This window comes from Haematobia irritans, chromosome 4 (assembly GCF_050003625.1).
Source record: "Haematobia irritans isolate KBUSLIRL chromosome 4, ASM5000362v1, whole genome shotgun sequence".
In the NCBI taxonomy this organism is placed as follows: Eukaryota; Metazoa; Arthropoda; class Insecta; order Diptera; family Muscidae; genus Haematobia; species Haematobia irritans.
The window spans coordinates 80,505,755-80,529,155 of NC_134400.1; the positions used below are offsets into that span (position 1 = coordinate 80,505,755).

At 33.2% G+C, this 23,401-nt stretch overlaps 1 protein-coding gene across 1 annotated transcript in view; it reads left to right on the top strand.

The window, feature by feature from the left end:
• The window catches only part of Ac78C (adenylyl cyclase 78C), a 291,397-nt gene that overhangs the window by 53,795 nt on the left and 214,201 nt on the right, over positions 1-23,401 (top strand). The window contains exon 2 of the mRNA XM_075304668.1: positions 21,404-21,518. Within this exon, the coding sequence (XP_075160783.1) occupies positions 21,484-21,518 (35 nt within the window). The 5' untranslated portion in view covers positions 21,404-21,483. The remainder of the gene's footprint in view (positions 1-21,403; positions 21,519-23,401) is intronic.

The window sequence follows — 23,401 nt, forward strand, 5'->3', positions numbered from 1 at the left end:
CATTTTGTTCCACCCTAGTCCATTAGCCGACTTAAATTTTGAGTCTATAGATTTTGTAAAAGTCTATCAAATTCTGTCCAAATCGAGTGATATTTAAATGTATGTATTTGGGACAAACCTTTGTATATAGCACCCAACACATTTGACAGATGTGATATGGTATCGAAAATTTAGATCTATACACTCAAAAAAAAAGTGAACTCTCTATTTCAATAAAGCCAACTTAACTTTATTTTAGTTCATGGAATTATTATGTTTGGAAAAAGTTTCCTTTACTCTAATAATTGTTTGTGTACGTTAGTTAAATTAACTAAAACCGAGGAAAAAAATATACTCAAATGAGGCATAAAGATTAACTAAATTCGTGTCTTCCACAAAATAGTTCAGTATTTCTTTAAATTTGCAAATTTTACTACAAATGCGTTCATAATGAACTTCGTATGTCACTAAAGACATTCTTGCAATTTTTAACTCCAAGTTTTTCCTTCAAACTACAAAATTTTCTTTAACAAGTGAAAAAACTTAGTTATGTTTAATAAATTTTCTTGGATTTGTCGAAAAATATTTACTTATTTTAATGCCATCGGGGTGATGCCAACGTTTGTAATCCATTTTAGTTAAAATTTTCTACAAAAATTCAAACTTTTCTAAAATTAACCGAAAGTTTTCTTTCTAGTGGGTTCACTGTTTTTTCAGTGTAAAGTGGTGCAGGGTATAATATAGTCGGCCCCGCCCGACTTTGGACTTTCCTTACTTGTTTTATTAATAATTATGCACTGTATAAATATACAGAATTTAGATCTAAAATCATTTGTTAGGTGATATTTTCATTCGATTATCCTGAACGCTCTTAGACAGAAATTTAAGACTCTCTCTAGAAATGAAACAAATAATTTTCCTGCAAAACTAAAATCTTATGTTTCAAACTCCAAATTTAACTTTCTGTACTACATATGACAATCCATTACGAGGAGATGATGTCCTTCCGGATCCCGCCGTACCATGCACTCAGAAAATTGAACGGCGTAACTACAAGTAAATTCCACAATATTGTGTAGTTCAAAATTTTACTCACAGTTAGCTAAATTTAACTATTGATGAACAAAATTACTGAAGCAAATATAATAATAGGGAATACGTTTTTTCTCGAACGTACGAAGAAGTTTCTCAACGTTACTGAAATTTTACTGTGCAATATTACGAAGTCTAGTTGGACACGAAATTTCCATTTTTAGTATAAATAAACTAACGATGAATGTCAATTCTAACTAACGTTAAGTGAATCTATTTCTAGACAATAGTTCGTCTCCGAAACATACAGCATCGCTGACTTACAAATTTCAATAATATTTTATTGATTATTGTCTCTTATTTCTAAACTCATGTAAACTTTTTTGAACTTCTCCTAATTATTTCTTTTTTTATTAAATAAAACATAAAATGTTAGCTTTCCAACACCACATGGCATTACACAGTTTGATTGATTGCACTGGAGATAGACTCTCTCTAGACTGTCAATAAATATTGACAAATACGAAAAGATATTAGCATTACATAAACAAACTGAAGGTGAAGAAATTGTTAAAATTACAAAATAATTGCAGTCTATTGAAAATATCACATATAAGTAAACGATTGCAAATTGACGTCGATAAACGGTAAAACATATTTAATTTCATCTCTACGATACACCAAAAAAAAAGTGAACTGTTTTATAGGAAGAATAAACTAACTCGTACGAAAATTTAACTAAATTTTACTTCACACTTTGAGATTTCCCCAAAGCGTTGTTAAAACCTGGAAAATTTATTGCCCTGTCGTACTTTTTAATTGCAGTTCACAAAATTATACCCTCTTATAGAAGAAGAAATGAACTAAAATTTAAGAAGAAAATCATTGGCGCCAAATCATGACCATTTTAACTATACAGTAGTTCATTCTTACTATTTTTGGGAATCGTACGAAAATTTTCATTTGCTTTAGTTCATATTGAACTTATGTGTACGGTCATCGAACTTCATACTCACGTTTAGTTCATAAAATATTTGAGGCATACTTAAAACAAGTATATACGGCCTATGTTCGGTCAGGACGAATTTTATGTACCCTCCACCATGGATTGCGTAGATACTTCTACGAAAGACTGTCATCCTCAATCGAATTACTTGGGTTGTCGTATCTTAAAACTTCTTCACATCGTTTTCTAAATTGTGAGTTAGTCCATGCGCGGTATATATATTAGACAAAAAAGTTATGTATAGGTAAGTCTACAAATAATTACGAATCGACATGGAAATTGAAATATGGGGGGTCGCTTATATGGGGGCTATATAGAATTCTGAACTTGATATGGACCAATTTTTGTGTGATTGGGGATCGATTTATCTGAGGGCTATATATAACTATAGACCGATATGGACCTAGTTAGTCATGGTTGTTAACGGTCATATACTAGCACAATGTAACAAATTTCAACTCGGATGAAATTTGCTCCTCCAAGATGCTCCAAAACCAAATCTCGGGATCGGTTTATATGGGGGCTATATATGATTATGGACTGATATGGACCACTTTTGGCATGGTTTTTACCATATACTAACATCACGTACCAAATTTCAACCGTTTGTGCTTCCAAGGGGCTCCGGAGGTCAAATCTGGGGATCGGTTTATATGGGGTTATATATAATTATGAACAGATGTGGACCAATTTTTGCATGGTTGTTAGAGACCATATACTAACACCATGTACCAAATTTCAGCCAGATCGGATGAAATTCGCTTCTCTGAGAACAATCGCAAGCCAAATTTGGGGGTCCGTTTATATGGGGGCTATACGTAAAAGTGGACCGATATGGCCCATTTGCAATACCATCCGACCTACATCAATAACAACTACTTGTGCCAAGTTTCAAGTCGATAGCTTGTTTCGTTCGGAAGTTAGCGTGATTTCAGCAGACGGACGGACATGCTCAGATCGACTCAGAATTTCACCACGACCCAGAATATATATACTTTATGGGGTCTTAGAGCAATATTTAGATGTGTTACAAACGGAATGACAAAGTTAATATACCCCCATCCCACACCCAAAAAAAAAGTGTCTTCGAAAATAAAGGAAAAAATGTTCATCAATTTAGTTTAGCCATTTTATTTCCATTCAGTTAAATTTTTGTGTGAAATAATAAAATTTACTTGCATTCCATATGCATTCTAAATTCTACGAAAATCACATCGTTCAAACAAATAAAAATGTCTTTGGCGCTATACGAAGTTCAACTTTCTTCACAATGAGTTCATTTTAACTTAAAGAAGGGGTTACTTTTTTCTCGGTGTATGGTGGAGGGTATAAAAACGAAAATTTTATTGGTCTGTGGAAAATTTCGCAAAAAATAATAAAATTCAAATATTTTTTTTACAATAAAAATAAGTCAAATTTAGCGTTTAGTTTGTCTAGCATGTCACTAACATCTGCAACAAAGATTCATTTGACCATTACATGCAAAAAATAAGCTAGACAAGCTATTAAATTGCTCTGAACATGCCCTATTGGGTGTCATGGTGTAATTAGTATTCCATATTTATCTGAATTTGACCTTCAACCCACGGTGTTGCATTCACTCAATGAATGATGGCGACTCAAAATTGTAACTTCTTCTACGATATGCAAACTGTATGCAGAGTTTTTCATTCAGTTTGTAATACATCGAAATATTGGTCTAAGACCATATCGAGTATATATACTTGGTAAAATTCTAATTCGATGTAACCGTGAAGTTTTCCAAATTGGTTCTATAGGACTAGCCCTCATATGAACCTAACCATACACTCAAGAAAACAACCGTTTATGTGGATCTAAACTTTTTGAAGCTATTTAGCTTTAACTCTAGGCTATTTTATAGAGCTTAGATTTACACTACATGGAATAGTTTTCTAAACACGGAATTCATAAAATGTATGAAAAAAGTTCGTAAATTAAAAAATACTAGTTTTGAATGACTATGACTTCATACATAATAATTGTGAAATGTTTTATATTATAAATGAAATGTACATTACCTTCAAAAGTTTACTTTTACATATCATTTATGAAAAGATCGTCTCTTTTTCATCCTTATATTTAATTATGCACTGTTAGAAAAATATGTTTTTCATATGTTCCGATATAAACAAAATGTGTTTCGGGCACAATTTTTAAACACAATATATTTAAGTGCAAACATGTAATGTTCCTAAACTAACACTAAATGTTTGGGACACATATGTTAATATGTTAGAATATATTATGTTTGGGGCATGAATCTTTTATAAAAATAATATGTGTGAATGTAAACATATATAAATTTACAAATTTCGAGTAAACATATATATGTTGTGATATTTTATTCAGAGAGCGACAGAGAGAGAGAGAGAGAGAGAGAGTATAGAGAAAGAAATAGAGATGGAAACCGGGAGGGTTGACGAAAGATATCAACATAACACAGCGAGAGAATGAAAAGAGAGCAATTTCTGTGAAACCGCTTGTATGTTGTTTCGGAAAAATGTTTTATAAGGCCAAAAATTTGATATGCTTAAGTCTAAATATTATTTAATTTGAATATTAGGATGAGTATTCGGAGTAAAGAGAATAGACAATCGGAACCAAGAGAATGGACATTTGAAAAAGAAACAGCGTGTGTTTTCGTCTTGAGAGCAGCATTTTATGTATGTGTGGACATGTGTTTTGTTTATCATTTTGGCATTATGGGCACAATTTTTTTTCTTGGTTCGTTAAAAGAAATCGGAACGTATGCTAATAATATAATGTTAAATAATGTTATGTTTGCATGGGCTGGTGGGCACTGCAAACTATCCCAGCAAAAAAATTTGGAAGTTCTTCTTAAGGCACAACTTTAAAAGCACTTCCAAAAATGTCCTCCCAAAGATGTTCTTTCTTTTAACTGCACAGGAAGTTCATTTGAGTCACTTTTTATACCCTCCATCATAGGATGGGGGTATATTAACTTTGTCATTCCGTTTGTAACACATCGAAATATTGCCCTAAGACCCCATAAAGTATATATATTCTGGGTCGTGGTGAAATTCTGAGTCGATCTAAGCATGTCCGTCCGTCCGTCTGTTGAAATCACGCTAACATCTGAACGAAACAAGCTATCGACTTGAAACTTGGCACAAGTAGTTGTTATCGATGTAGGTCGGATGGTATTGAAAATGGGCCATATCGGTCCACTTTTACGTATAGCCCCCATTTAAAGGGACCCTCAGATTTGGCTTGTGGAGCCTCTAACAGAAGCATATTTCATCCGATCCGGCTGAAATTTGGTAAATGGTGTTGGTATATGGTCTCTAACAGCCATGCAAAAATTGGTCAATATCGGTCCATAATTATATATAGCCCCCATATAAACCGATCCCCAGATTTGGCTTGTGGAGCCTCTAAGAGAAGCATATTTCATCCGATCCGGCTGAAATTTGGTATATGGTGTTGGTATATGGTCTCTAACTATCATGCAAAAATTGGTCCACATCGGTCCATAATTATATATAGCCCCCATATAAACCGATCCCCAGATTTGGTTTGCGGAGCCTCTAAGAGAAGCATATTTCATCCGATCCGGCTGAAATTTGGTACATGATGTTGGTATATGGTCTCTAACTGCCATGCAAAAATTGGTCCACATCGGTCCATAATTATATATAGCCCCCATATAAACCGATCCCCAGATTTGGCTTGTGGAGCCTCTAAGAGAAGCATATTTCATCCGATCCGGCTGAAATTTGGTACATGATGTTGGTATATGGTCTCTAACTGCCATGCAAAAATTGGTCCACATCGGTCCATAATTATATATAGCCCCCATATAAACCGATCCCCAGATTTGGCTTGTGGAGCCTCTAAGAGAAGCATATTTCATCCGATCCGGCTGAAATTTGGTACATGGTGTTGGTATATGGTCTCTAACAACCATGCAAAAATTGGTCCATATCGGTTCTTAATTATATATAGCCCCCATATAAACCGATCCCCAGATTTGGCTTGTGGAGCCTCTAAGAGAAGCATATTTCATCCGATCCGGCTGAAATTTGGTACATGGTGTTGGTATATGGTCTCTAACAATCATGCAAAAATTGGTCCACATCGGTCCATAATTATATATAGCCCCCATATAAACCGATCTCCAGATTTGGCTTGCGAAGCCTCAAAGAGAAGCAAATTGCATCCGATCCAGCTCAAATTTGGTACATGGTATTGGTATATGGTCTCTAGCAACCGTGCAAAAATTGGTCCACATCGGTCCATAATTATATATAGCCCCCATATAAACCGATCTCCAGATTTGGCTTGCGAAGCCTCTAAGAGAAGCAAATTTCATCCGATCCGGCTGAAATTTTGTACAGGTATTGGTATATGGTCTCTAGCAACCGTGCAAAAATTGGTCCATATCGGTCCATAATTATATATAGCCCCCATATAAAACGTTCTCCAGATTTGACCTCCGGAGCCTCTTGGAGGAGCAAAATTCATCCGATCCGTTTCAAATTAGGAACGTGGTGTTAGTATATGGTCGCTAACAACCATACCAAAATTGGTCCAATCACACAAAAATTGGTCCATATCGGTTCATAATCATGGTTGCCACTAGAGCCAAAAATAATCTACCAAAATTTTATTTCTATAGAAAATTTTGTCAAAATTTTAATTCTAGAGAAAATTTTGTTAAAATTTTATTCGGTTCATAATAAAATTTTCATGATTGTCAAAATTTTATTTCTATAGAAAATTTTGTTCAAATTTTATTCGGTTCATAATCATGGTTGCCACTCGAGCCAAAAATAATCTACCAAGATTTTATTTCTATAGAAAATTTTGTCAAAAGTTTATTTCTATAGAAAATTTTGTTAAAATTTTATTTCTGTAGACATATTTGTCAAAATTTTCTTTCTATAGAAAATTTTGTGAAAATTTTTATTTCTATAAAAAATTTTGTGAAAATTTTATTTCTATAGAAAATTTTGTTAAAATTTTATTTCTGTAGAAAATTTTGTCAAAATTTTATGTCTACTTTCAAACTGAATTATATACGTATTGGATCGATCTTTTTTGATTTAATATATACCACGTATGGACTTACATACAATTTAGAAGATGGTGTTAGGAGGTTTCAAGATACCTTGCCATCGGCAAGCGTTACCGCAACTTAAGTAATTCGATTGTGGGTGGTAGTGTTTAGAAGAAGTTTCTACGCAATCCATGATGGAGGGTACATAAGCTTCGGCCTGGCCGAACTTACGGCCGTATATACTTGTTTATAACTCGATTTTTTCATATTTTTAATGGGAAATTTAAAATTTTATTGTTTCAAATGGGTTAGAAACAGATTAAAAATTAATAAAATAGTGCATATTATTTAAATTTTGTCGAAAAAAATGCTAAATCCTTTCTAGAAAAATTGCGAATTTTTAAAAATATTTGATGTCAAACGTTCTACACAAGCGTTATAATGCGTTAAAAATCATACAAAAATTGTAAAAATTATTTATTTGTCAAAATATCACAAAATTTCTTTATTCACATCCAAATCACTGGATGCGCATCACACCTTAGGAAGTGATGCAAATTCAGTGCAACGGCAGTTGAAATGGAGGACTTCCATCCTATGACAAGCCCATGTTAAAATCATCGCTTCTGCGCCAATTTTGCACCACTTCCGAATTCAAAAAGAAAATTTTCATGTTTTAGTTCATGGAATTATTATGTTTGGAGAAAGTTTCCTTCACTCTAATATTTTTTTGTTTACGTTAGTTAAATTAACTAAAACCGAGGAAAAAATAAACTCAAATGAAGCATAATGATTAACTAAATTCGTACCTTCCACAAAATAGTTCAGAATTTCTTTAAATTTGTAAATTTTACCAAAAATGCGTCCATCATGAACTTCGTATATCACTAAAGACATTCTTGCAATTTTGAACTCCCAGTTTTTCCTTCAAACTACAAAATTGTCTTTAACAAGTGAAAAAACTTAGTTATGTCTAATAAATTTTCTTGAATTTGTCGAAAAATATTTACTTATTTTTATGACATCGGCGTGATGCCAACGTTTGTAATACTGTTTAGTTAAAATTTTCTACAAATATTAAAAATTTTCTATAAGTAACCGAAACTTTTCTTCCTGGTGGGAAAAGTCAGTGTAACTAACATAGAATAAGGCATGGAATTTTACTAATACTGTTTTCTTCGCTGGGTATAAGAATTTACTACTGAACAAGAAAATTTTATTCACTGATAACAAAGCATTCGTAAAAATAAACAAAAACCGAACCGAAAATTTATCATATGTTACATACGAATAACACTTGGCATAGAAAAATATTTTACTTCATTCGTACTAAGAAGTGTTCAATCCTTTCAAAACTTAAGGAATCACACTTGTTAGAATATAGGAAATTTTCCAATATTTCTGTTATCTATGTTACCTGTAATCGATATGTTTGCGCGTGGGTTGTTTTTATATCCTTCACCACTACTGTGGTACAGGGTATAATAAGTTTGTGCATTTGTATGTAACGCCAAGAAGGAGTAATCATAGACCAACCTTTTAGTATACGCATCGGCTTAGAATTAAATTCTGAGTCGATTTAGCGATATCCGTCTGTCTGTCTGTCTGTTGATGTATTTTTGTGTGCAAAGTACAGCTCGCAGTTTTAGTCCGATTGTCCTAAAATTTGGTATAGGGTCCTGTTTCTGCTCAAAGACGATCCCTATTGATTTTGGAAAAAATTCCGTTCAGATTTAGATATAGCTGCCATATATATTTTTCACCGATCTGGTCATAATTGGCGTGTATATCAACCGATCTTCCTCAAATTCCTTACATCCGAATATTTTATGAGTCTCGAAAAACTTGCAAAATATCAGAAAAATCGGTTCAGATTTAGATATAGCTCCCATATATAGCTTTCGCCCGATTTACACTCATTTGCCCACAGAGGCCAATTTTTTGCCCCGATTTAGTTGAAATTTTGCATAGGGAGTAGAATTAGCGTTGTAACTATGCGTGCCAAATTTGCTTGTAATCGGTTCAGATTTGGATATATCTCCCATATAAAGCTTTCGACCGATTTACACTCATATGACCACAGAGGCCAATTTTTAACTCCGATTTAGTTGAAATTTTGCACAGGGAGTAGAATTAGCATTGTAGCTATGCGTGCCAAAATTGGTTGAAATCGGTTCAGATTTAGATGTAGCTCCCATATATATGTTTTTCTGATTTCGACAAAAATGGTCAAAATACCAACATTTTCCTTGTAAAATCGCCACTGCTTAGTCGAAAAGTTGTAAAAATGACTCTAATTTTCCTAAACTTCTAATACATATATATCGAGCGATAAATCATAAATAAACTTTTTCGAAGTTTCCTTAAAATTGCTTCAGATTTAAACGTTTCCCATATTTATACCCTTCACCACTACTGTGGTACAGGGTATAATAAGTTTGTGCATTTGTATGTAACGCCAAGAAGGAGTAATCATAGACCAACCTTTTAGTATACGGATCGGCTTAGAATTAAATTCTGAGTCGATTTAGCGATGTCCGTCTGTCTGTCTGTCTGTCTGTTGATGTATTTTTGTGTGCAAAGTACAGCTCGCAGTTTTAGTCCGATTGTCCTAAAATTTGGTATAGGGTCCTGTTTCGGCTCAAAGATGATCCCTATTGATTTTGGAAAAAATCGGTTCAGATTTAGATATAGCTGCCATATATATTTTTCACCGATCTGGTCATAATTGGCGTGTATATCAACCGATCTTCCTCAAATTCCGTACATCCGAATATTTTATGAGTCTCGAAAAACTTGCAAAATATCAGCAAAATCGGTTCAGATTTAGATATAGCTCTTTCGCCCGATTTAGCCTCATTTGACTATAGAGGCCAAATTTTAACACGGACTCACGTCAAATTTTGCATAGAGAGTACAATCGATATTCTACCCATCCTTGCTAAATTTGGTTGAAATCGGTTCAGATTTAGATATAGCTCCAATGTATATCTTTCGTCCGATATGATTTAATTGGCCCTACACCCTCAAAAAAAATCGCTTCTGTAACATATACCCCAAACACATTTTGCTTCAAGCATATATATATTTTCACGATTTGTCCAAACAAAATATTGTTTGTGTTGTTCAAACAATAGGACATACACTGGTAGAAAAAAAATTTTATGAAATTTTCTACCAATATTTTACTTGCAGCATACTCTCTAGGTCTCTCTTTCTAAACACATATATGTTTATAGGCTATTTCCAAATTAATATATGTTTGCATCCAAGCATATTATATTTACAAACATTTTATGTCCCAAACATAATATGTTCTCACATATTAACGTATATGTCCCAAACATGTTATGCTAGTTTATGAACATTATATGTTTGCAATTAAAAATATTGTGTTAAAAAATTTGAGTTCCATACATATAATTTTTACACCCAAACATATGAAAAACAGTCTTTTTCGTCCGTGTAGAGGCCAGAATTTTCCCTTTATTTTTTTTTCAAATTTTGCACAAAGAGTACAATGGATGGTCAAGTATTTCGTTGAAATCGATTCAGATTAACATATAGCTCCCATACATATCATTCGCCCGATTTAGATTCATATTCACATGAGACCAATTTTTCATTTAGATTTACTTGAAATTTTGCTCCTAACGTAAAATTAAGATTTTAGTATTGTGTACCAAATTTAGTTCACATTGGTATAGAATTGGATATAGCTCAATTACTTGGAGAAATGTGATAGAAAATTTCATATTTTACCCGAATTTCAACGGAATGTTATTGTAATTGAAAAATTTTTACTGCAGAAAAAAGGTTTAACATTCTATCGAACTGTGTCGAATTTTATCCAAATCGATTCAGATTTAGATAAAGCGCGATATATTCTTCAGATTTAGTTACAAATGTCGGCGAAGATGTCCCCCAACGTCAGCGAAGATGTCCCCATACTATCCACAGAAAATTTAAATAAGGTTCCGGCTGTGTAAATCTCGCTTGATGTGGCCAAATATTGTCACAAACCCCACCTTGACCACCTATATTAGTGAAATGTAGTCAATATCCTTGCGAAATCACCACTGCTAAGGAGCAACAATAAAAATTCTTCAAATTGTCAAATACCCCTACTACATATGTATAGCTGGATAAATCATAAATGGTCTTTTGTGCAATAAAGTGGCTTTAGCTTTATATTTCCAATATTTTTTACTTAATTGTAAAAATATTTTTTACATAAAAATGTTTCTCCAAAACTATTTTGATTTAAATATTTGTATATGGGAATGTAACCCCAACAAATTTTAAGGAGTTGAAATGGTATCAACAATTTTGGTCTACATGGTTGTGAAGGGTATAATATAGTCGGCACTGCCCGACTTTAGATTTTCCTTACTTGTTTTTAGTTGGAATCGTTTTGTTATCGTATACGGAGAGATTGTTAAAAAGTAATATAATAAAATAATATGAGTAACAAATAAAATAAAATAAAATAAAATAAAAAGAAAATGTTCATTACTTTTTTGGCGACGCTTTTTTGCGGGGAAGTTGGGCAAAATTTGCGCAGAAGCGATGAATTTAACATGGGCTTGTCATAGGACGGATGTCCACCATTTCCACAGCCATGGCACTGAATTTGCATCACTTCTTAGGGTGTGATTCGAATTAAGTGTTTTGGATGTGAATTAGAAAAAAATGTGATATTTTGCCAAATAAATATTTTTTTTATGATTTTTAATGCATTCTAACGCTTGCCTGAAACATTTGACATCAAATATTTCAACAAATTCGGAATTTTCCTAGAATGGATTTAGCATTTTTTTTCGACAAAATTTAAATAATTTGTTCCATTTTAGTAATGCTTACTCTGTTTTTAACATATTTGAAACAAAAAAAGTTAACTTGCCCTTTAAAAATATGAAAAAAAAACGAGTTATAAAAAATGTAATTAAAATAACTTCCTGAGTAGTTAAAATAAAGAACATCTTTGGAGGACATTTTTTTAAAGTTGTGCTTCTAGTACTTTCAAATTTTTTTGCTGGGTATTTGTTATTTTAAATTAGGGAGAAAATGTTTCGTTTTTTGAAAATTATTAAATATGAATAACAAATAATAAGTCTATCAATGTTCGTGATGGTCTTCATTTTGGAATCTTCAATTATCAGGTAATATTCCGTGTCGCTAACCTTTTGTGAAAAGATTAGTTTATGATTTTTTTTATATTTGTAGGTATTGAAGTTGTAAAAGGAGGACAAAATCGTTAGGCAGCAACTTATTAAAAGCTTCACAATTCAGTTAAATTTTTTATTCTGTAGTATAGTGGTACATAAACATTGGAAAATGTTAACTAATGTATGGAATGCATTCTAACCAATTTCTACGAAAATCTCATCGTTCAAACAAATAAAAATGTCTTTGGCGCTATACGAAGTTCAACTTTCTTCACAATGAGTTCATTTTAACTTAAAGAAGGGGTCACTTTCTTCTGGGTGTATATTAGTTTTATATTAAATACTGGTTATATCTTAAAAAATACAGTGCGTATTAAACTAAGATTTTACTTACGGTATTTACAGTTTTTACAAACATTACACTCAAAAAAAAAGTGAACTCTCTATTTCACTAAAGTCAATTTAACTTTATTTTAGTTCATGGAATTATTATGTTTTGAGAAAGTCTCCATTACACAAATTAAGCATAAAGATTAACTAAATTCGAATTTCTCACAAAATAGTTTATTATATCTTTAAATTTGTACATTTTACTACAAATGCGCCCATTCTAGAAAAATTACGAATTTTTGAAAATATAACCACGACATAGGATGAATGAAATAATGATTGCCGACATATATGTATTCTTGCTCTATCTGTTGTAATCACGCTAAAACTTTCAATAATGAAGCTATCATTCTGATCATTCGCACAAACTCGCCTTTTGGCGATCAATGTTTCGATATAGCCCCATATAATCTGATCCATGGATTTAACTTCTTGAGCATGCTGAGCTTTTGTATCTTGACTATTAAGCAAACAATCGTTCAAAAATAGGACATGATATAGTATAATTTTTACTTGAAGTCAATTTGGAAATTGAAGTTGTTGATGACACGTTTTTAAAGGAAAGAATCAAAGACAAAATCTTTGGAACCGGGCTTGTTTTTTTCAGTGTGGGTATTTTATAGAGAAATTTGCCGTTTTACATATTTTAATTTGTTCAAAGAGTTATATATCGATGCCCTCATTCCAGAGTACGCTAAGTCGACTTAGCATGTTTTGATGGATTTCGCTGTTTTTTATTCGGATTAATGTGAATTGCATCCTGTTAATAGTTCGAATTTAATGGACACTTCTATCAAAGTTATGGTTAATATTGTACCTATTTAGCCTGTGACTAAAGTTTTAAAAAATCTCAAATTTAGCCTGTGACTAAAGTTTTAAAAAATGTCAAATCCAAAAAGGACAAAAAGCTTTGTTCGGTCTAAAGTGGTCTATATCATTTTAAGCCATGTTCTATTATCACTATTTTGAGTTCGTACATACTAAAAAAAATTATAATAAATATGATTTTAAGACCGAAAATAAGGGAATTTCTATCCTATACGGCTTTTGAGAAATTAAAAAAAAAAAACTTTGAACTTGTTTCCTGTAAAATTCACTTTTTAGACTTAGCGTACTTTGGAATGGAGACATCGATATAGACTTGTCACAATCTTCACTACAAGGCGTTGAACTATGATGACATTAGACAAAATCGTCTATACTTTTGCTTACCCTAATATTCACCATATTTCCGTGGATATCCAGAACACAGCTTCTGGGCTTAATTAGCTCAGTTATTGCAGAATTCTTGATGTCTTCAATTATGTGTGTCTCTGTTTATAATTTCGCTATAAATATTCAAACAGCGCCGCATTGTTTTCCCATTCCAAATAGAAAATCCATGAATAATTTATATATCACATATCATTCAATTGCCGCGGGTGGAAAGTCACGCATAGGCGAGGAAATCTTGTAAGACATCAGGCTGAGATGAAGAGTGGTATCTTTTTCTCCTCCATGCACTCATACCCTAATAATAATTACTGCGGATACCGCGCGTGGGAATTCTATTATGCAAGGCATGAATAAAAGTTAAATCACCCACAGCAATTAAAATATTGTTCGCAATAAATCTGACACCCCAATCATAAAACTAATGACGAATGCATTCTTCAGTGAGCTAAATAGACATAATACTAAACTTGTAATACGAAAGTGAAGTTTTTAATATAACGTAATTAACTGGGCCCGGCCCGCGTGGACCAAATTTTTCTTTTATTTCTCTCAATAAAAATCAGTGTTTTTAGTTAGTTTTTTTTTAGAAAATAAGTAAGAAATGTAGAAAGTCGGGCGAAGACGACTATATTAGACCATAAACACCCCCTACCGAATTAGTAAATCTAAGCATTTGAGGTGCATTATAAGAATAATTTTCGGATATCCCAGATCGTGTGGTTGATGCTTCACACTTCTATATCCGTTTTTATGAAAATTAATCGGTCCGTATTTGTGGTAGCTTCATCAAAATTTGAACCAATATGCCTGTTATTTTTCAAATCCAAGAAGTACACGGACGAGAAAGACTGTTTTTCATATATTTGGAACTCAAATTTTTAGCACATTATAATGTATATAATGTTCATAAACTACCATAATATGTTTGCGACACATATGTTAATATGTTAGAACATATTAATTCGATTTATGTCGTCGATTTTTTTGCCTATTTTATCAGAAACGCTTTCCATATGTGAAATAAGTAGCAACGATGATGACATCGAAACATTTATTTCTGAAATTCTTACCGAAAATTCGTCGAATTCTGATTGATATTGCATATATAATGCAATTGTCGAAGTGCACCGAAAGAAGAGAATTCTTTTCTAAAATTTTAGACAAGCAAAGATTTCATTTGACGCTTATCTTTATACTTGAAGTTTTTTATTATGTACACACTGTTAGAAAAATATGTTTTTCATATGTTCCGATATAAACAAAATGTGTTTCGGGCACAACTTTTAAACACAATATATTTAAGTGCAAACATGTATTGTTCCTAAGCTAACACTAAATGTTTGGGACACATATGTTAATATGTTAGAATAAATTATGTTTCATAAAAATAATATGTGTGAATGTAAACATATATAAATTTACAAATTTCGAGTAAACATATATATGTTGTGATATTTTATTCAGGGAGCGACAGAGACAGAGTGAGTATAGAGATGGAAACCGCGAGGGTTGACAAAAGATATCAACAAAACACAGCGAGAGAATGGAAAAAGAGCAATTTCTGTGAAACCGCTTGTATGTTGTTGCGGAAAACTGTTTTATGATAAAGCCAAACATTTGATATGCTTAAGTCTAAATATTATTTAATTTGAATATTAGAATGGGTATTCGGAGTAAAGAGAATAGACATTCGCAACCAAGAGAATAGACAACGCTTTGCAAAAAAAAAAAGTTTAGTTCCTCTTTATTAATAAGTAGTCCAAGATGAGTTGACGTACACTTTCAAAAATAAAATCGGACATTAAGTTCGATGTTTGCCACTAAAACTATTTTTCATTTTAGGGGCAAAACTCGATCCAAAGCAACAATTGAAAAAGTTTATTTGCTTTAAAATGAATTATTAAAGAAAAGAAAACGTGGCCATTTTAGAACGATAAAGCCAACTTAATTCCGGCCCTAAAGGTAAAAATGAAATTAAGTACAAAATTATTCGCTAATAACTATTCATATTTATTTGTATTTCAAAATACGAGACATTTTAAATGCATTTAAAATGGTGTTAAATGTTAGTAAAAAATAGTTTACGCTTAAATAAATTTATGTGTAAATAGTAAAATTATGTATGTTATGTTTATACTCAATTTCACGTTCTTCTTTTGTTAGAGTTCTTGAATTTCTTCGAAAATTTCAAACTTTTATACCAAAACCATTTTTTTGTTACAAACTTGTTATTTTTGTAATAAAAAAAAATAATATTTTGTCCAAAATCTCAGTCCATTTCGTTTATATCCAGCACTGTTCTTTTCTGAATGTAAATCTTTAACACACATTTCGAAGTTTCATTCTAAAAATTTAATTTAGTAATATATAAATATACAAAATACAAAAATAAAAAAATGGTGTTCGGTCGGAGCAGGGATTGAACCCAGAACCCTTTGCATGCAAGGTGGACATGCTAACCACTGCTCCACGTGGCCAACAAATGTATGTTTCTGTTAAATAATGTTATGTTTGCATGGGTTCGTGGGCGCTGCAAACTATATAAATGCTATATAAATGTAACTTATAACGATAATTGTCTACTGGTGACTACAACAGCTACGTAGCCCAGTGATAGTGTGTTGGTAGTGTGTTCGATTCACCGTCCAGGCGAAAGGTAAAATTAAAAAAAAAAACAAGTAAGGAAAGTCTAAAGTCGGGCGGGGCCGACTATATTATACCCTGCACCACTTTGTAGATCTAAATTTTCGATACCAAATCACATCCGTCAAATGTGTTGGGGGCTATATATAAAGGTTTGTCCCAAATACATACATTTAAATATCACTCGATTTGGACAGAATTTGATAGACTTCTACAAACTCTATAGACTCAAAATTTAAGTTGGTTAATGCACTAGGGTGGAACACAATGTTAGTAAAAAAATATGGGAAACATTTAAATCTGAAGCAATTATAAGGAAACTTCGCAAAAGTTTATTTATGATTTATCGCTCGATATATATGTATTAGAAGTTTAAGAAAATTAGAGTCATTTTTACAACTTTTCGACTAAGCAGTGGCGATTTTACAAGGAAAATGTTGGTCGAAATCAGAAAAACACATATATGGGAGCTAAATCTAAATCTGAACTGATGTCAACCAAATTTGCACGCATAGCTACAATGCTAATTCTACTCCCTGTGCAAGATTTCAACTAAATCGGAGTTAAAAATTGGCCTCTGTGGCCATATGAGTGTAAATCGGGCGAAAGCTACATATGGGAGATATATCTAAATCTGAACCGATTTCAACCAAATTTGGCACGTACAGCTACAATGCTAATTCTACTCCCTGTGCAAAATTTCAACTAAATCGGAGTTAAAAATTGGCCTCTGTGGTCATATGAGTGTAAATCGGGCGAAAGCTATATATGGGAGCTATATCTAAATCTGAACCGATTTCAACCAAATTTGGCATGCATAGCTACAATGCTAATTATACTCCCTGTGCAAAATTTCAACTAAATCGAAGCAAAAAATTGGCCTCTGTAGTCATTTGAGTGTAAATCGGGCGAAAGCTATATATGGGAGCTATATCTAAATCTGAACCGATTTCAACCAAGTTTGACACGCATAGCTACAATGCTAATACTACTCCCTGTGCAAAATTTCAACTAAATCGGAGCAAAAAATTGGCCTCTGTGGACAAATGAGTGTAAATCGGGCGAAAGCTATATATGGGAGCTATATCTAAATCTGAACCGATTTGGCTGATATTTTGCAAGTTTTTCGAGACTCATAAAATATTCGGATGTACGGAATTTTAGGAAGATCGGTTGATATACACGCCAATTATGACCAGATCGGTGAAAAATATATATGGCGGCTATATCTAAATCTGAACCGATTTTTTCCAAAATCAATAGGGATCGTCTTTGAGCCGAAACAGGAGCCTATACCAAATTTTAGGACAATCGGACTAAAACTGCGAGCTGTACTTTGCACACAAAAATACATCAACAGACAGACAGACAGACAGACAGACAGACAGACAGACAGACAGACAGACAGACAGACAGACAGCCAGACAGACAGACGCACATCGCTAAATCGACTCAGAATTTAATTCTAAGACGATCGGTATACTAAACGATGGGTCTAAGACTTTTCCTTCTTGGCGTTACATACAAATGCACAAACTTATTATACCCTGTACCACAGTAGTGGTGAAGGGTATAATTATGAAATTGAATAATTTCTTCAACAAGAACTAAAAAATTTCGTGGAAGTGAAAATTGTGTGAGGGAATGAGCACAATCTTTTTTGGGGAAAATTCTTCCAAGCATATAATATTTTTGGACTCAAAATGCTTCCAAACATATAATATGTTCACATAAGACAAACATATTAATGTTTCGGCAGTATCCAATAATATATGTGCTTCCTGCAAAATATGTTTGGAACATATGTTAGAGAAGCCATTTTTTTGAGGGTGCATGTACATACATACATAATTAAATGGAGTAAGTATGGAGTAAGTATAAATGGAGTAAGTATATCGGTCCATAATAATAAACATACCATAGTACACCGATCCCCATATATTATTTACGGAGCTCCCTCGAGGTGCAAATTTTATACGATCCAGTTGAAATTTGGTACGTAGTCTAAATCTATGGCCTCTAAACCCTCAAAAAAAAAATCGCTTCTGTAACATATACCCCAAACACATTTTGCTTCAAGCATATATATTTTCTGGGTGGTCCAAACAAAATATTGTTTGTATTGTTCAAGCATCTTATGTTTCACCTTAGGGCATACACTGGTAGGAAAAAATGTAATGAAATTTTCTTTGTGTGGATATATTTTTAATGCGCCAATTGGTTACTTTCATTATTTTACTTGCAGCATACCCTCTAGGTCTCTCTTTCTAAACACATATAGGTTTATAGGCTATTTCTAAATTAGTATATGTTCACATTTAAACATATTATATTTACAAACATTTAATGTCCCAAACACGTTATGCTAGTTTATGAACATTATATGCTTGCACTTAAAAATATTGTGTTAAAAAATTTGAGTTCCAAACATATAATTTTTACACCCAAACATATGAAAAACAGTCTTTTTCGTCCGTATAACAACCATGCAAAAATTGCCCCATATTGGGCATATAAACCGATCCTCAGATTTGATTTCAGGAGCTTCCTGAGGGTACAAATTTCAGCCGATCCGATTGAAATTTCGTACGTGATGCAATTATAAAGCCTCTAACCAGACACAGAGAAGACAAGCAAGGAAAGTCTAATGTCGGGCGGGGCCGACTATATTATACCCTGCACCACTTTGTAGATCTAAATTTTCGATACCATATCATATCCGTCAAATGTGTTGGGGGCTATATATAAAGGTTTGTCCCAAATACATACATTTAAATATCACTCGATTTGGACAGAATTTGATAGACTTCTACAAAATCTATAGACTCAAAATTTAAGTCGTCTAATGCACTAGGGTGGAACACAATGTTAGTAAAAAATAAATATGGGAAACATTTAAATCTGAAGCAATTTTAAGGAAACTTCGCAAAAGTTTATTTATGATTTATCGCTCGATATATATGTACTAGAAGTTTAGGAAAATTAGAGTCATTTTTACAACTTTTCGACTAAGCAGTGGCGATTTTACAAGGAAAATGTTGGTCGAAATCAGAAAAACATATATATGGGAGCTAAATCTAAATCTGAACCGATGTCAACCAAATTTGGCACGCATACAATGCTAATTCTACTCCCTGTGCAAAATTTCAACTAAATCGGAGTTAAAAATTGGTCTCTGTGGTCATATGAGTGTAAATCGGGCGAAAGCTATATATGGGAGCTATATCGAAATCTGAACCGATTTCAACCAAATTTGGCACGCATAGCTATAATGCTAATTCTACTCCCTGTGCAAAATTTCAACTAAATCGGAGCAAAAACTTGGCCTCTGTGGGCAAATGAGTGTAAATCGGGCGAAAGCTATATATGGGAGCTATATCTAAATCTGATCCGATTTGGCTGATATTTTGCAAGTTTTTCGAGACTCATAAAATATTCGGATGTGCGGAATTTGAGGAAGATCGGTTGATATACACGCCAATTATGACCAGATCGGTGAAAAATATATATGGCAGCTATATCTAAATCTGAACCGATTTTTTCCAAAATTAATAGGGATCGTCTTTGAGCCGAAACAGGACCCTATACCAAATTTTAGGACAATCGGACTAAAACTGCGAGCTGTACTTTGCACACAAAAATACATCAACAGACGGACAGACAGACAGACAGACAGACAGACAGACAGACAGACGGACATCGCTAAATCGACTCAGAATTTAATTCTAAGACGATCGGTATACTAAACGATGGGTCTCAGACTTTTCCTTCTTGGCGTTACATACAAATGCACAAACTTATTATACCCTGTACCACAGTAGTGGTGAAGGGTATAAAAAATTATTGTCATGATAATATTCGAAGAGCAAAATAATATGTGGCAATCATGTAACACTTTCAAATACAACCACGTTAGCCCAGTGAATATAGTGCTAAGAAAAATATAATGGTCCTCATCAGAAATATTATGATTCAACATCACATATCAATACTAAGATTTTTGTTTAAATTAAAAGAGATTGTGGCCATTTTCTAAAATATTATTGTATTCATCAAAAATGTTTTTCTCCTAGAACATGCACGCAGAGAAGGAATATGATCACCTCAAACATGTTTCAAGAGCAAAATGTTATTTTTGTATGGTGACCATGTAACATGTTTGTCAATAAAATGCTATTTTCTCGTCAAATATAACCTGCTTGCCGAAATCAGATACATGATTTCCGAGAAAATAACATGGTTGCGAAAACCATGTTACATGGTCACGACCCAAAAATAACATTTTGCTCTTAAAACATATTTGAGGTGATCATATTCCTTCTCTGGGTGTGGTCACCATCTGATTTTGAATTCTTATGGAGGAATAAATTTCATCCGATTCGGGTTAAATTTGGCTCTCTAATTACAGTGCGAAAATTTATTGTGGATGACAGCCTTTAGTAGAATTTTTCACGCAATCTATGGTGGAGGGTACATAATATTCGGCCTGACCGAACTTACAGCTGTATATGCTTGTTTGGATTAGCCTTTATAAATGGTTTGCACGTTCGTCTAAAATTTTGTTTGTGAATTTTTCATCTTTCTTAAAAAATTCGACTTCTCAAGAAATGTAAGAATGGACTACGGCGTGGTTTTAAATATGGTAATGATTTTGCGCCAATGTTGTTTTTTCTTTAATTTTTGCTGATCATTTTTGCTTTTATGACAAGTAGGAATCGTAAATCGTAAAAATGGAATAAAATGTAGTTCAAATTCCGCACGAGATATTTCATTCTTCCAATAAAAAATTTTCCTTTTTTAAATAAAAAAATGGTATCGGCAACTTGAAATTCCAAATTCAGTTACTATCGTTGAACCTACTACGTAAAATAGTCGTAGTAGTACACAGCTTTCTAATTCAACATTCACTTTCATTAATTTCTATTTCAGGCAGCTTCATCGAGTAATGACTTCGTCCTATTAAGCTTTGTAAATAGACTTGTAAAGAAATTGCCGTCCATGGAATCGGAATGAGTAAGGATGAGGAAGAATTGATATGTTTAAGGTAAGTCGCACAACGAATAAGCAGTACTACTAAGACTATATATGTTTGGCTGAAATTCATTCCGAATGAAGTTTTTTTGTCTAACAAGGGATTATTAGTGTAGAAAGGCTTCTGTGGGGATGGCATACACTAATAGAAAAAGTTTCGTTATATCAACGAAATGTGTCATTAAAAGTGAGCCAATGAAACAAATTCGTTAATACAACGAGATTTTTCGTTATTATGACGAATTCTCTTAATCAACGTAACATTTCGTACTATTAACGAATATTTTCATTGTATTAATGATTAATGTTTCGTTATATACATTTTTCGTTGGCTCAATTTTAATGAAATTTTCTTTGTGTGTAGCCACCGCTGAATTTGATCATTTATTTTGGATTTGACCCTATACAGAGATGGTCTGTATCAAACTTTTTTAGGTTTGCGACTGTCGCAAAGTTGTAAACGTCGTAAACGTCACATACGTGTCGTAAATGTAGAAAAAGTAACAAAAGTCGCAAATTCAAAATACTTTAGTCGCGTCAGCTAGGCAGCAAATTCGATGATATCCATGACGATGGTATGTGCGAAGAGAAGGTTTTAGTCCCCACATTTTCCCTATTGCCTTTTGCACGAGTACAGGATAACCGTGGATTTTCTCGTCCTTTCTTTCTTAGCTTTAAGTTCAGTCTCCTGTCCAATATAACCCCAAGGTATTTTGCACACTCCCCAACGGGAATTTCGATACCACCTAATAAAATAGGCTTGACCGTGGGAAAACTTTCACAAATTTCTGCAGAAACTCACAGCGGATGCTGTCAAGCTAAATTAAAAAATGTTCAGGATTTATTCTATTCAAAATTATGTTTTCTACTGTAGGTTTACGACTTTTGCGACATACGTATTATACTGTCGCAAATGTATGTCGCAAAAGTCACAGTTTGTGACAGGCCAACCCTGACCCTATATGCTATTACTGTATTTTAGATAGGGAGCTATAACCCCCCTAGCTGAATGTTGTCTACATAGAGTAAGAGATAATTAGTTTGAACGATATATCCCGAAGAATTGAATCTATCTTTTATAAAATGGTACAGGATAATATTTTTATTAAACCTTAGTAGAGTTTAGTTTTGTTTGTTGGTTGTTTGTCTATATATTCCGGGTAAGCTCGAAAATGGCTAAACCGAGTTACTTGAAATTCTCAGACAACTTAGAGGGTAATCATGTGGTGAAATTAAGGTACCTCATTTTTGATATCAGTTCGGGGAGGGGATTCTTACCCTTGCCCGAAGTTTTGAAAAATGGATCAAAGGTTGCTGGTGTCGGCTAGACAAAGATACGTGACTTCATTTTTCGAATATTTGGACTGAGAGAGGACATTTTAAAAGTTGGGCTTAAGTTTTTCGATTTGGTTGAAATTTTCAGGCATGGATGGGCCCTCTTGCCCGACACCTATAGTGGATAAACGAAATTGCTTCAATTTACTTGATATTTACAGAGGGAGGCCGTGAAATTAATATAGGATTCTTAATTGTTTGATATCTGGTCGGTGATGGGTAATGCCCCCTTGCCCGACTTTTTGAAAATTGCTAGAAATTTTTGGTGAAGGTTGTGGGAGGTATCTAGACAATGAAGGGCCTTTCCTTTGTCCAATTTTTTTTTTTAAGTGCAGTGAAAATACTAAATTTGCAATATACTTCAAATTTACAGAGGAGAAAGAGCTTATGAAATTAATATAGGGTTCCTGGTGTTTGTTTTTAATTTGGCCGGGGAGGCGGATATCCCATTTGGCCATATGTTATTAAAAGTTGAGCTTAAGTTTTCCGATTTATTGTTGTTTTGATTTCAGCTTAAAACCACACAGCCCGGTTCCGAGTCAAAGAAGCGGAGAACTGAAG